This window comes from Silurus meridionalis, chromosome 3 (genome assembly GCF_014805685.1).
Source record: "Silurus meridionalis isolate SWU-2019-XX chromosome 3, ASM1480568v1, whole genome shotgun sequence".
NCBI lineage: Eukaryota > Metazoa > Chordata > Actinopteri > Siluriformes > Siluridae > Silurus > Silurus meridionalis.
Window position 1 is genome coordinate 16998843 of NC_060886.1, and position 13209 is coordinate 17012051.

At 38.5% G+C, this 13209-nt stretch overlaps 2 protein-coding genes and 1 long non-coding RNA gene across 3 annotated transcripts in view; 1 reads left to right on the plus strand and 2 right to left on the minus strand.

The window, feature by feature from the left end:
* The window catches only part of enox1 (ecto-NOX disulfide-thiol exchanger 1), a 47207-nt gene extending 45455 nt beyond the window's left edge, over positions 1-1752 (minus strand). Inside the window, exon 1 of the mRNA XM_046846001.1 lies at positions 1535-1752. The gene's annotated coding sequence lies outside the window, so the exon portion shown is untranslated. The remainder of the gene's footprint in view (positions 1-1534) is intronic.
* Positions 1753-5948: 4196 nt separating this feature from the next.
* LOC124378851 lies at positions 5949-7605 on the minus strand. The gene is made up of 3 exons (XR_006924313.1): positions 7468-7605; positions 6715-6786; positions 5949-6147 (listed from the first exon to the last, which is right to left on the minus strand). It is a non-coding gene; the product is annotated as an uncharacterized LOC124378851 (long non-coding RNA).
* lacc1 (laccase (multicopper oxidoreductase) domain containing 1) lies at positions 6796-11708 on the plus strand. Its single transcript, XM_046838634.1, has 5 exons — positions 6796-7879; positions 8595-8773; positions 9339-9504; positions 9961-10186; positions 10514-11708. Exons 1-5 carry the CDS (start codon positions 7345-7347, stop codon positions 10689-10691), a joined length of 1284 nt encoding a protein of 427 aa, XP_046694590.1. The 5' UTR covers positions 6796-7344; the 3' UTR covers positions 10692-11708.
* The last annotated feature ends 1501 nt before the right edge of the window (positions 11709-13209 follow it).

Sequence of the window (13209 nt, forward strand, 5' to 3'; positions counted from 1 at the left end):
CATTACTTGGACAAAGCAAGAAATTGTAATCTATGATGCATATGCATTTTGCTGGCATATGTAATTGTGTTCTTTCCTATCATTTTGCAAAAAAAAAAAAAATCAAAGGAAGAATAAAGTTTACCTAATGTATATTTAGAGGCCTATCAAAAATATACTCAGCAAATGGAAAACAGTTGACCTTTGAATATAAGGTAAATGTTTCTCTAAAAATAGTTAAAAGGAGATAGTCCTGAGTCCTAAATGCACTTGATATATGTTTGATTAGTACAACCATCTTATCTGTAATGTTTTCATGGTAGTTCTAGCCTCATAGCCCCAGGGTAACTGTCAGGGTTTCATTTGGTTCTTCAAATTCTTTCCACTTTCTAAAAGGTAGCTGAAGTGCCTAAACTAAATTACTGCTGTGAATGCTGTGAATGTGTGAGTGCATGTGTCCTGTGATGAACTAGCTAGCTCTTAATTCAAGGTCTATTCTTTCCTCATCTCCAGTGTTCCCAGAATAGGTTCTGGATTCACTCTGGCCCTGACCAGTAGTGATTAAACCAGTAAAAGTGATTTACTGAAAAGGATTTAATGAATCTTATCTGTAAACATTGAAATGTGTTCATTTTCTTATTATACTATAGTTCTTGTACACAGTGAAAAAACAGACAGCTTATAGGTTTTCTTTTGTCGTGTATTAGTCTCAATGATTTAGGACTGATGACAGTATCAGCACAGTCTGTGTGTGTAAGGTTTGATATAGCATTTTGCATTTGTTAGAGTCCAAAAAAAAAGTCCTAGTAAGAGCTGCAGCTTGACTGTTCACTGTTCACTGTGTGTGCAGGCAGTTTGTGAACGAAACTCTCTCCATGGTGCTGAATGCGTTTCCCAGGTGATGATGTCATTGAGGGTTTCTGCCATGGAGATTGAACGCAACTGAGTCACGCAACTGCGTCCAAGACTCTGTGATCTGCTCAACTGCATTTGTTTACCTCCTCACATTACAGAGCCCTGTTATAATTTTTAATATAAAGGGGAAATCCATATCACACTATACCATGGAGTGCATTTTGACACTTCTCTAAGAACCAAGCTTGCCTGGTCAGTTACAGCCTCTCTATAAACTTACTTGAAGAAAGCTTTAGAGAAACCTGCTCATGCTGTCGGGTTGTTATGTATGTTAGGGTGTTAACTCTTATACTTGGATATACAGTGTGCATTTAACCTCATCAGCAACGGACTAGCGTTATCTCGGTAGGCTCAAAACTACATTATCCATCACAATCGCCTCACCTTTGGTCCTTTAGTAATTAACACCACAGTGAACATTCAACACGTTAGAAATGACCCTGATTCCACCTCAACAAGTAAAAGATGTGAGTCGGAGGCTGAGAAGGAAACACCTCTCGCCTGGTTAATAAAGAGCCGTGGTGCGTTCCTGAGGAGGAATAGCTTGGGTAAAGTGTGGCAGTCAGAGCATCGGGCTGCGAGAAGCAAACACGCAACCATCACACATGGACAACAGCGCGATCAAATTTTGGAGGCTTACCGTGAAGAACACGATCGTGGCTGAATATGTGAATGTCGATGTCGATTGTAAATCCGTTAACGTGAACCTTGCTGGCTGCTGCTTGTGCTGGTAGTTCCGGTGGTGTTAGTGGTGGTGGTGTGTGTTTGCGTGCTCCTTCAGCCGTGCTGCATCTCAGCGCCACATTCCGCTTCAGTCTCCACTCGGCTACAGTGAAGCGCGCGACACAGAGCGCCGTGCACGACCCTCTCCACCGAGAAACATGAGACAAGGACGTTTCAAGTTTCATATACATTCACCAATACCTCTTCCTATCCGCGCCCACAAAAGCCTTGAACATAGTCTTTTGACTAGTACAGTCATGTCATTTACTCCTTTATTAATATTATTAGAGGGTCTTTTTTATTTTTTTTTATTTAAACAGGAAGACACCATCATCGCATTCCTTTGTCTGGGTTAATCAATATATATATATATATATATATATATATATATATATATATATATATATATATATATATATATATATATATATATATATATATATATATATATATATATATATATATATATATATATATATATATATATATATATATATAAATGATGGCTCACGGTTATCATAATTGTTTATTAGTCCCATTGCTTATCTAGATTTAACTGCTTTGATTATGTGTCAAATCCAAAAAGACTGAAAATAATGCAGTCACATGGTTTTTCCACATGGTTTTTCCAGCCACTGTAAAATAATATTTCGATATTTTTCAATACATTCATATATTATATCCCAATAGCTATATGGTGCTAAAAGTCTGTAACGCAACGTGATGCTGAGAAGCTCTTTAATATGAGCCAAATGACTGGGGACAAGGAATGAACACATGTCCACTGGGGGAAAATTTAGCTGTTTAATTCATAAATAGAGCTGGAAAGTTTTATGGTATTCCTACTCCATCTGCCGGCCACTATAATACCAACAGCAGATCACTGGAGTGATCTCAGTGATCAACACTGACTTCACAATATAAGCTTACTTAACATCAGGGATTGTTTTTATGACTATATATAATATTTATGGTCCCTTTGCAGTTATATTCGTATATTTAAATGCATGAACTTGTCTGTGTTTAGTAACTAACATTATATATAAAGTAGGATGTTTCTGTTCATAAAAACAATGGTAACCAGTGAATAGGTTCATACAGAACAATTAAAGTAAATCGGTTTGACAGGACTCGGTTTGAGGCCTTGAAGAATCACAGTGAATGACTTTAATGGCAAACATAGCAAGCCAGCTTTATAGTGAGCTTATAGCAAAGATTAAAAGTTAGATAAAACTTTTACATTTTACTATTGTAGAATACAACCATTATAGATTATTACTTTGAATATTACCTTAAGTGATATAGAACTATTACATTAAAAGCTTGTTTTCTTCTTCTTTCGGCTTTTCCCATTAGGGGTCGCCACAGCGGATCATCCGTCTCCACAACCCCCTGTTCTCTACATCTGTCTCTGTCACACCAACTACCTGCATGTCTTCCTGCACCACATCCATAAACCTCCTCCTTGGTCTTCCTCTTTTCCTCCTTCCTGGTAGCTTCATCCTCAGCATTCTCCTACCAATATAACCCATGTCCCTCCTCTGCACATGCCCAAACCCTCTCAATCTTGCCTCCCCCACATTGTCTCCAAAACGTCCTACACACACTGTCCCTCTAATAAACTCATTTCTAATCCTGTCCATCCTCGACACTCCCAACAAAAACCTTAACATCTTCAGCTCTGCTACCTCCAGCTCCACCTCCTGTCTTTTACTCAATGCCATTGTCTCTAAATCATACATCGCAGGACTCACCACAGTCCTATAAACTTTCCCTTTCACTCTTGCAGATACTCTTCTATCACAAATCACTCCTGCCACTCTTCTCCACCCACTCCACCCTGCTTGCACCTCTTCACTCTTTTCACACTCTCCATTACTCTGCACTGTTGACCCCAGGTATTTGAACTCCTCCACCTTCTCCACCTCTTCTCCCTGCAACTGCACCACTCCACTGCCCTCCCCTCCCTCTCATTCACACACATGTATTCTGTCTTACTGCTACTGAATTTTATTCCCCTTCTCCCCAGCGTGTACCTCCAGCATTCCAGGCTCTTCTCAACCTGCTCCCTACTCTCCCCACAAATCACAATATCATCCGCAAACATCATAGTCCACGGAGACTCCTGTCTGACCTCGTCCATAAACCTGTCCATCACCACTGCAAACAGGAAAGGACTCTGAGCCGATCCTTGATGCAGCCCAACCTGCACCTTGAACCAGTCTGTTGTTCCTACCGCACACTTAACTGCTGTCACACTGTCCTCATACATGTCCTGCACCACCCTCACATACTTCTCTGACACACCTGCCTTCCTCATACAATACCACAACTCCTCTCTCGGCACCCTGTCGTACACTTTCTCTAAATCCACAAACACACAATGCAACTCCTTCTGACCTTTTCTTTACTTCTTCATCAACATTCTCAAAGCAAATAAGGCATCTGTGGTGCTCTTCCTTGGCATGAAACCATACTGTTGCTCACAGATGGTCACCTCTTCTCTCAGCCTGGCTTCCACTACTCTTTCTCACAACTTCATGGTGTGACTGATCAACCTAATTCCCCTGTTACTGCAGGTCTGCACATCTCCCTTATTTCCAGCACACCCCTCCTCCATTCCTCAGGCATCCTCTCACCTTCCAGAATCTTGTTAAACAATCTGGTTAAAAACTCCACCGCCATCTCTCTTAAACATCTCCATGCTTCTAAAATCTTCAAAATACTTCCTCCATCTTCTCAACATACGCTTCTCAATAGTCAACACATTTTCATCTCCATCCTTTATTGCTCTAAACTGCAACACATCCTTCCCAGCTCGGTCCCTTCGCCTGGTCAATCAGGTCAAATCCTTTTCTCCTTATATATGTAGTCATATATCTTCAGAGGGCAATCACTTAAAATGATAAACTAGTTCCTGCTGGTTTATTTCAGTTTTATTAAGATAAGATAGCTTGCCTTTTGAACTTACTTACTAAACTCAAATATAATAAAGTTTTGTATTCGAAATTATATACACCACAAAACATTATGCATGTTTGTCTGTACGGTAAAACTAATAAGAAAAGTTTTGTTTTTTATATTATATATACTTTAATTCATTTATACATTTCCGCAAACTTTTGATTGAATAAACAAAATGTCTGGAATGGGGAAAATGATTGACTGAAACATAATTAGCTTTGTAGCAGCTTCTGAGGGATCATTTTAACTGCAAACGATGCTCTAAAGTCAGCTAAAATGTTCCAAATTTGCTGTTCACAATCCCAGGAACTGGACATCGCAGCGGTATGAAGATGCTGTCATTTGAAAGCTATTGAAAAGTTTTGTTTAACCGAACAACTTATAATGCGTTTTCGGAGCCAGTTAGCCCAGTGCACTCTATAAAGTATTGTATAGGCTGACCTCTGGTGTTCAAACATTGCAACTGCACTATATGCATAATTAATAGATTCACATCACTGCGACCCCTTGTGTCCTAATGTGTAGCTAATCATATATACAGTATATATTTTTATATGTATTTTCTGTTGTTGTAATATATTCTGGTTGCAAATATAACATCATTCACATCACTGTCTCTATATCTACATATTACTATTATGTAGAAAGTATACAAGATTGTAGATACATTCTTCTTTCGGTTGTTCCCATTAGGGGTCGCCACAGAGGATCATCCGTCTCCAGACCCCCCCCTGTCTTCTACATCTGCCTTTTTCAAACCAACTACCTGTATGTGTTCCTTCACCACATCCATAAACCTCATCCTTGGCCTTTCTCTTTTCCTCATTCCTGGTGGCTCCATCCTCATCTACCGATATACCCCATGTCCCTCCTCTGCACGTCCACACCATCTCAATCGTGCAACCTCAGGTACCTAAACTTATCCACTTTCACCACCTCTTCTCCCTGTTACCACACCACTCCACTGCCCTCCCTCTCATTCACACACATGTACTCTCTCTTACTCTTACTGACTTTTATTCCCCTTCTCTCCAGCATGTACCTCCACCTCTCCCTACTCTCACCACAAATCACAATATCATCCGCAAACATCAGAGGCTCCTGTCTGACCTCGTCCGTCAACCTGTCCATCACCACCGCAAACAGGAAAGGGCTCAGAGCCGATCCTTGAACCTGTCTGTCATTTCTACTGCACACTTCACTGCTGTCACACTGTCCTCATACATGTCCTGCACCACCCTCACATACTTCTATGACACACCTGCCTTCCTCATACAATACCACAAGATTGTTAATACCACTGAAGTAATAAGAACACTTTAAGATTCAAAATGAATTTGAATACCAGGTGGTATCAAAAAACTCGCTCTGTTGAGAAAGTACTTTATGTATCTACATTTTGAACAACATTACAGTGGTCCCAGCATGTCCTGGGAGTCTTTTTTTTGAAGGTTGTCAGGCACCTTCTGCAATTCACACTGGATCTCCACAGTAGTGGCAAAAAAAAAAAAAATTTGAGCTGGATTTTCGTCTTCAGGAAGAGGGCAAAGTCCGCAGGAGCCAAATCTGGGGAGCAGTGTGGGTGCAAAAGTAAGATCATGTGGATTGTTCTTTGACAATCACCATGCACAAGTTATTTATTTATTATTAATAATAATAGCATTATTAAAAAAGTTGTGATTAACCCTATATAGTGAATGGGTATGATTGTAGATATTTTAAATTAATTTGCCAAGTGATTGGAACTTATAGTACTTAATGATGAGGGTTAAAAACAGGGTAAAAGCGTGAATATACTACTTAACTGGGTTAGATATGACAACAAAATGGGTTAGATTTTGGCCTACATAGGTTCTGCATTTACACAGAAAAGTGTCATCAAATTTACTCCACCATTTAGTGGTACAACATATACCATGAGTTATTAGATATGGAAAGTACAAATGCGTGTGTGCAAAACTTTAGCTTTAACTTTATGTTCATGTAAGCACTCAGTATGAGCCTACACAGGATATTTTGGTGTGTTAACTCTGCATTGTATTTACTCCATAATAGGATTTGATATGTGGGACAATGTTGGGTTTTCCTAGGAGGAAGAAGGTATAGTCAGTCAATCATGGGGTTTCCTCATACCTTTGGAAAATAAGCATTTCCTGATGCAGATGATGATTATGTGAGAATCTCCTGCTCTTCTTTGGTTTGTGGCTAGCTCAGCAAAAAAAAAAAAAAACTTCATGATTAAAAAACAAGCCATAGCATGTGATTTATTTTCGTTTGTAATATAATCAAATGTCACAAAATGTTTTGGGGAAAATGAGAAGACACTTCTATTATTGTGAAAGGTGAATTCTGTTGCAGAACAATGTGTCAATCACTACCACCAACAGGAGAAAAGCGCTGATGTCGTGTTTATTATTTTTTTTATTAGAGCCAAGACCGTTTTTCTTCATGCATGTAGTTTGAGGCTCACAATCTCCTAAAATAATCATAACTTGATGATCTTCTTGTCCGGTCAGGACTTTCCGAAAAGGGCGGTGTGTAGTCAGCTTACAGGAAGTGTTCGCGTTAGTACTTCCACTCACAGCTAGCTATATAAAGTCCACATTTACAGCCGGTTCCAAATAAACTTGAGAGAAGCGCTACAGAAGACAAACATCTCACAAGCCGGAATCATCAACCCTATGCCGGTGTTTTGACGCCACCCCGACCCTCAGCTGAATGGTAGAGCATTGTGCGGGTTTTTGGTAACCGCTCCATGCTGAGATGGCTGAAGTCATTCTGGCGGATCTGGTTCATCCTAACTGTCCTCGGTACAGCCAGTGCGTGGAGAAGCGCGTGAACAAGTTGCTCAGCGCTCTCGGAAGTGGCACGAGCGAGCCCGTTTACCTCATTGTGCAGCAGCACGCGGACTGCTCGGAGGAAATCACCGAGAGCTCGCTTTTGGAGAAATGCGCCGGTCTGAACAGACGTGTGCACGTGCTAACCGAGAGCAGTTCCGTAGCCGCGCTGTACGCGTTCAAGCGCGCCGCGGACCAGCTGACTGTTACGCGAGTGCACGTGATGACGTGCAGCGCGCGGCGCGCCGAGCTGCAGGAGTGTGAGCAGCAGCTCTTCACCGAGCTCTACACCTTCACCTACAGCAGCGTGCTGGACTGCAACTCCTGCCCATTCGCACAGATTACCAACTGCTCCCAGTTTACCCAGCACACCCAGTTTAAAGAGCAGATCAGCGACTTCCTACAGCGCCTCCCAGCGCTCCGGGGAGAAATCACCCTCCTGAAGTCTTCACTCATCCCAGGTGATTTTGCAATGAACACTCCAGAGCAGGGATAGATTTGGTGACCCCTGGCAAAAAATACTAGATCCCCCTTTTACATCAATATATAATTTATCTGCATGTATTATTTAGCATTTGATAATAGTTGTTTGCATTTTTGGGAACCATTGTCTTCTTAGGCCCAAGGTGATTACTTAGTTCTTAGTTCTAAGTCCCTGCTTACAGGAAACAATTCCGCATAAACATTTCAAGTCAAGTCAAGAGGCTTTTTTTTAGAGCATTTATCGCTGCTTTAACGTTACTTTACATTGATTTTCAAGTGTTGATTTTTATCTTTTCTCAGTACAGGTGTTTTATTTACTGCTGCATTTGTACAGATGTTATAGATCGCTTTGGTGCAGTAGGTTATCATTCTGACCTGAGATAAGATCAAAAATCATTTACTTGAGGACATTTGATAAAGACCGACTTGGTCACTTTAAGAGCACGGGGCAGGGGACAGTGCTAAACTTTAATGTGAAAAGTAAAATGCTTGTAGGAATTAAGATTGAAGTTGAAATCGTTTGTTTTATACATTTATCTGTATAATTATTCTCTCAGAAATCAGAAAGACATTTCCTGAACAATTTTTTAAACACTAAAGAAACAAATTATTTGCTATTTTGTTAAAGAAACTTTGAAATTATGAAAACAAGAATGTAGCTAAAAGTGTCCTTTTTTTCTTGTTCCTATAAAGACTGCTTTGCACACGGTTTCACCACAAGAACAGGAGGAATTTCCTACATAAACACACTGGGCTCTCTAAACCTGTTCAGCAGTTCCCGTCGCAGAGACTCACGTGCCGTAGTGGCTGAGAATTTACGCCGGCTTGGCCAATATGCTGGCTTTCAGCCTCACCACTTCCACCTCTCCAAGGTGAGACAGCTGACCCTGCACTGGCTTCACTTAAAATAACATATCAGGAAGCATAGGGAAATAAAACTATGAGTAACACAAACATTGTTTCATGTTTCCATGAAGCTTTCTTGTTCTTCTTCTTTTTTTTTTTTTTTTTAAACCAATTTATCTACACATACATAAATTGTGTATGTGTAATTATACTAATTAAATTATCTAGTTTGCATTAGTTACTTTTTTAAAATTATTATTATTCTGTACATGGATTTGTTTTTGTTTTTATACACAGAAATTTGACACACCACAGGCATTACTGTTTAAACGCTGTTTTTAAACACAAAGTTCTGGTTTAAAGATGTTTTGCAATTTATCATATGCCTGTACATTTTGATATGACTCAGTAGTTTTACGATGTCATGTGTCTTTACACTTCTTTGAGATCCAGTAGTTGAGTAACTAACCGAATTTTCAGGAAACCTGCTTCACTTGGTTTATTTGTTCTATAATGACTTAAGTCTTGTGTGACTAAAATGACTAAATCTTTATATAAGTGTAAATTGGAGTTTCTGTTTTTGTTCATGAGGTTAACCATGCCAATGATGTGTGGGTGATGAATAAACCAGAACCCGAGACCTATGATGGCATTGTGACTAATCAACCAGGTGTTGTAATAGCAGCCCCAGGAGCTGACTGCATGCCTCTGCTTTTTGCTGACACTGTGAAGAAGGTCATTGGAGTAGCACATGCAGGTGACTTACCTCATGTTCCACTTTTACTTTCACATCAAATAATGAGCATCTGCTTTTTGTCTAAATGTGAATTAGTAAAAAAAAAATGTAGTTCCTCATGAATTCCATAGTAATGATGGAAAAATATTTGTTTTAATAGTTCAGGGATTTTGGAGATTGTAGCATAGTAAAGTTACGTTGTAATGTATAATAGGTAATCAGCGTTAAAAAAAAATGTATAACAGCAAAAAAAGTGTTTGTTGCTTGTCCTCCACTGAAGGTGTGAACAATTTAGATTTTTGTATTTTATGTAAGTGTATTTCTGAATAATAAATAGCAAATTTGTACTGTTTTTGTAAATATAGACAGACTTTTTTATTTTTATTTTTATTTTTTTTTTAAAGATAAGTGCTAGAATGCAAAAGTCTGACTCAAACATGATGTTTATTATGATTTTTTTGTTGTTGTTCTATAAAGGCTGGAAGGGAACGCTCATGGGAGTTGCCATGGCAACAGTAAATGCCATGGTGCGGGAGTTCGGCAGTGAGCTTGCTAATGTAGTAGCTGTGATTGGACCTTCTGTTGGACCCTGCTGTTTCATTCTGGAACAAAATTCAGCTAGAAAATTCCAAACTATCCACCCAGACTGTGTCAGAGACATGGAGTCCCCCATGCCTTACGTGGATATCAGGCTTGCCACTAGGTAAAAAAAAAAAGAGAAGTTATTTCAAATAATCTATACTTTAGAAATGTCCTATATTAATTTGAGTGGCCATTAATCATATATTTGCCCACTTGAAGATGATTTAAAAACCTAGTAATTTACATAACTGAAAAATAATTTATTATATACAGTATAAAAGTTTAATATATTAATACTGGCTAAAAAAATAACACTGGCATATTTGAAATGGGATAAACACTGCCAGGACTGATTTTCTTATTTTCTAGCAATGTGAACATAGGATGAACATAATTTTGTAGCATTGCTGAAACCTGTCCTAATCTCCTCTCTATTGCATGAATTTAGAATTCTTCTGGAGAAAGGAGGTCTCCTACCAGAGAATATCCAGGATAACACAGTGACAAATAGACCCAACATCACCCTCTGCACCTCCTGCAATCCTGACTCATTTTTCTCTCATGTTAGAGATGGCCTCAACTTTGGCACTCAGATTGGTTTCCTATGGATTAAGGAGCCCCATTAGCTTAAACAATCATATCTGTAGAATCAGTGCTTATACTACACAATTTTTGATTACAGCTGCAAAAAGCTATTTCTATTATCGTCTATGTATAGTACTTATGAATCTGATGTTTACATTTGGGTGTAAGATGTATGCATTTAGAGATCAATTGAAGACTTATTGCTTCTATAGCAGTTACCTCATTTCATAGTTTCTTAATACTGAGCCCGAGTGACTTTTTAAAGAAACATTTTTGCAGTTTGCATTCCAAATTTGAGTAAGAGGTAAATGATGCAGTTATTTTTATTGTGCTGAATGCTTTGATGATTTGCAACAATTAACACACTGTTGTTTGAATTAAGTAATACAAACATTTGTTAGCAGCACCTCTTGACATTCTCCCTGTAAATGTACACTGCATACCACACTAATTCACAATTACACAATAATACACAATTCTCTAGGGACCTGCGATATTAATTTCCTATAGAATATAATTTTCAGTAGCTGATCTATGTAGGGCAGTTCAGCATATGTGTGCACAGTGATGGACAGCCATTGTACAGAAACTGCCAGATGTACTATAGTAGATATTATTACATTAATAGCAAAATATCACTTTTAAACATGGATGAAATATAAATGGGGTGGCTTTGCTGTTGCCTTTCAGTTCCAGGGACAACAGTTTGATCCTGAGTTTAGAATGGACTTTGGCCAATGTCCAAAAGGGTTTCACCAGAGATATACAGTTTCCTCTTACCAAACAAAAAACATGCTACAAGGTGGACTGCCATTTCTAAAGTTCTGAATATGTCTGCAGTGTTTCCTGTGTTGGACATCTATGGCATTTAAGATAAAGCAGTATATATGTAAATACATAATTGAATGAATGAATGAATGGTAAAAACTGGTGTCGATAATATTAACAGGAAATTATGCCACAGAACAACAAATGTAAAATCATTTTTGACTAACTCTCCTCCTGTGTTGTGTGTACAGTTCTAGTATGAATGTGTATAATTAAAAGGATTAAATATAGGCCTGTATACTTTTTATGGCTTGTCCCAATAGGAGCTTTATCTAAAACACTTACAACAAAGAGCTTACTTCACCTTCAGAGTGGAAACCCACGAAGGAACTGTTTTTGTTCTGTTCCCAGTCTTACCTCCTTTTACTAGATTATGTAGGTCACGGTTATAAAGGGCCTGTGTATAACAGTTAACACTAGGTGGCTCTGTTTTCTTTGCTTTAAAGCAGTAGCATTTGTTTTGTGAGATGTTAACAATATGGTTGGCTCCTATCCAGCTGCAATTTAGCTCCATCATAAACAGCCCTTATCAGCCATTCTGCCATGTTATTATAAACGTCTCAGCTATGTCCTGGCATAATAACCACAACATGTGCTGTCTATTTTATTAAGAACGGGTGACAGAATTGTCAGCATTTTCTTTCATACATGTTGTAGGAAATAGTTCTCAGAGATTTGTCTTATCCCTTATATGAGTGTTGGCTGTAGATGTGTACCTGCTGGTGTCCTTTGTGTGACTGAAAAAAGCAATGCCTTACGCTGATCCCAGTTTCAACAATAATAGAATCCCATAGTGTTGTGGGAAGAAAAATGCCTCAGGGCTTCCAAGACAAGTGAGGGGTTAATGTTTGCTGCAGGAAGCCATGAAGTAAACCATGCAACCAACCTTAAATTAGCTGTCATTTTATATTTGACTGAAGACATACATAATTTTTCTTGTTTTGTATTTCCCAGAATAATAAAAGGGAAATGCATATACACAGCACGCGGTTTAAGGTCTGCAATGAAACTGACCTCATGGAGCAATCACAGCTTGCATATGTAATTACTATGTTGTTTTTTTCTTACTATGGCTTTGTAGTGACCTGGAGAAGAAATAGACTAGACTAAGCAGCTAATGTCAGTGATATTGGATTTGTAATTTTTACGTTGAACACACTTTTCTACACAGTGTTGATTTACAATTAACTTTAACTTGTCATTATTATTAATAATAATTATAATATGTGTAAATAAGAACATTAATAATACATGAGAATTTATTGTTTGCCTTTGTGGTATAGTGCAGGTTTGGTGAGGACATGGTTTAAGCTGTGCAGACTCACATAATCTATCCTTACACCCCAAGGGAGGGGCACTCCTTTCAGGCTTGTTTACAGTCTTCTTTGTGTCTACAACACGATTAAAAGTACAGTTACCTGTATTCATGTGAACTGAGGAAGAACATGAAACTGAAATCAAACACATTTAATTTAATGTCACATTTAAATCTCAGACTGTAAACAACTGAACCATGAGTTTCAGTTTGCTAAGTCTTATTAAATATGTACGTTACTTTCTTAATACAATGCATTGTACAGTATAAAAACATTTTTCATTGCATCTCATTTGCTTCATATCCATTAAAGCTTGTTCATTCAGAAACGATTAAGAGCACTTCACTGCATGTGGATCTATGAAACACATTAAGCTTGGTCATTATTCTAGATGTATTATAGGTGTGTGTGTGTG

Bases quoted from the DNA above. Each gene is read 5' to 3' on its own strand.
- lacc1 (XM_046838634.1), top strand. From the start codon at position 7,345: ATGGCTGAAGTCATTCTGGCGGATCTGGTTCATCCTAACTGTCCTCGG. The intron at 7,880-8,594 runs GTGATTTTGCAA...GTTCCTATAAAG, and splicing joins GAAGTCTTCACTCATCCCAG to ACTGCTTTGCACACGGTTTC. The intron at 9,505-9,960 runs GTGACTTACCTC...TGTTCTATAAAG, and splicing joins CATTGGAGTAGCACATGCAG to GCTGGAAGGGAACGCTCATG.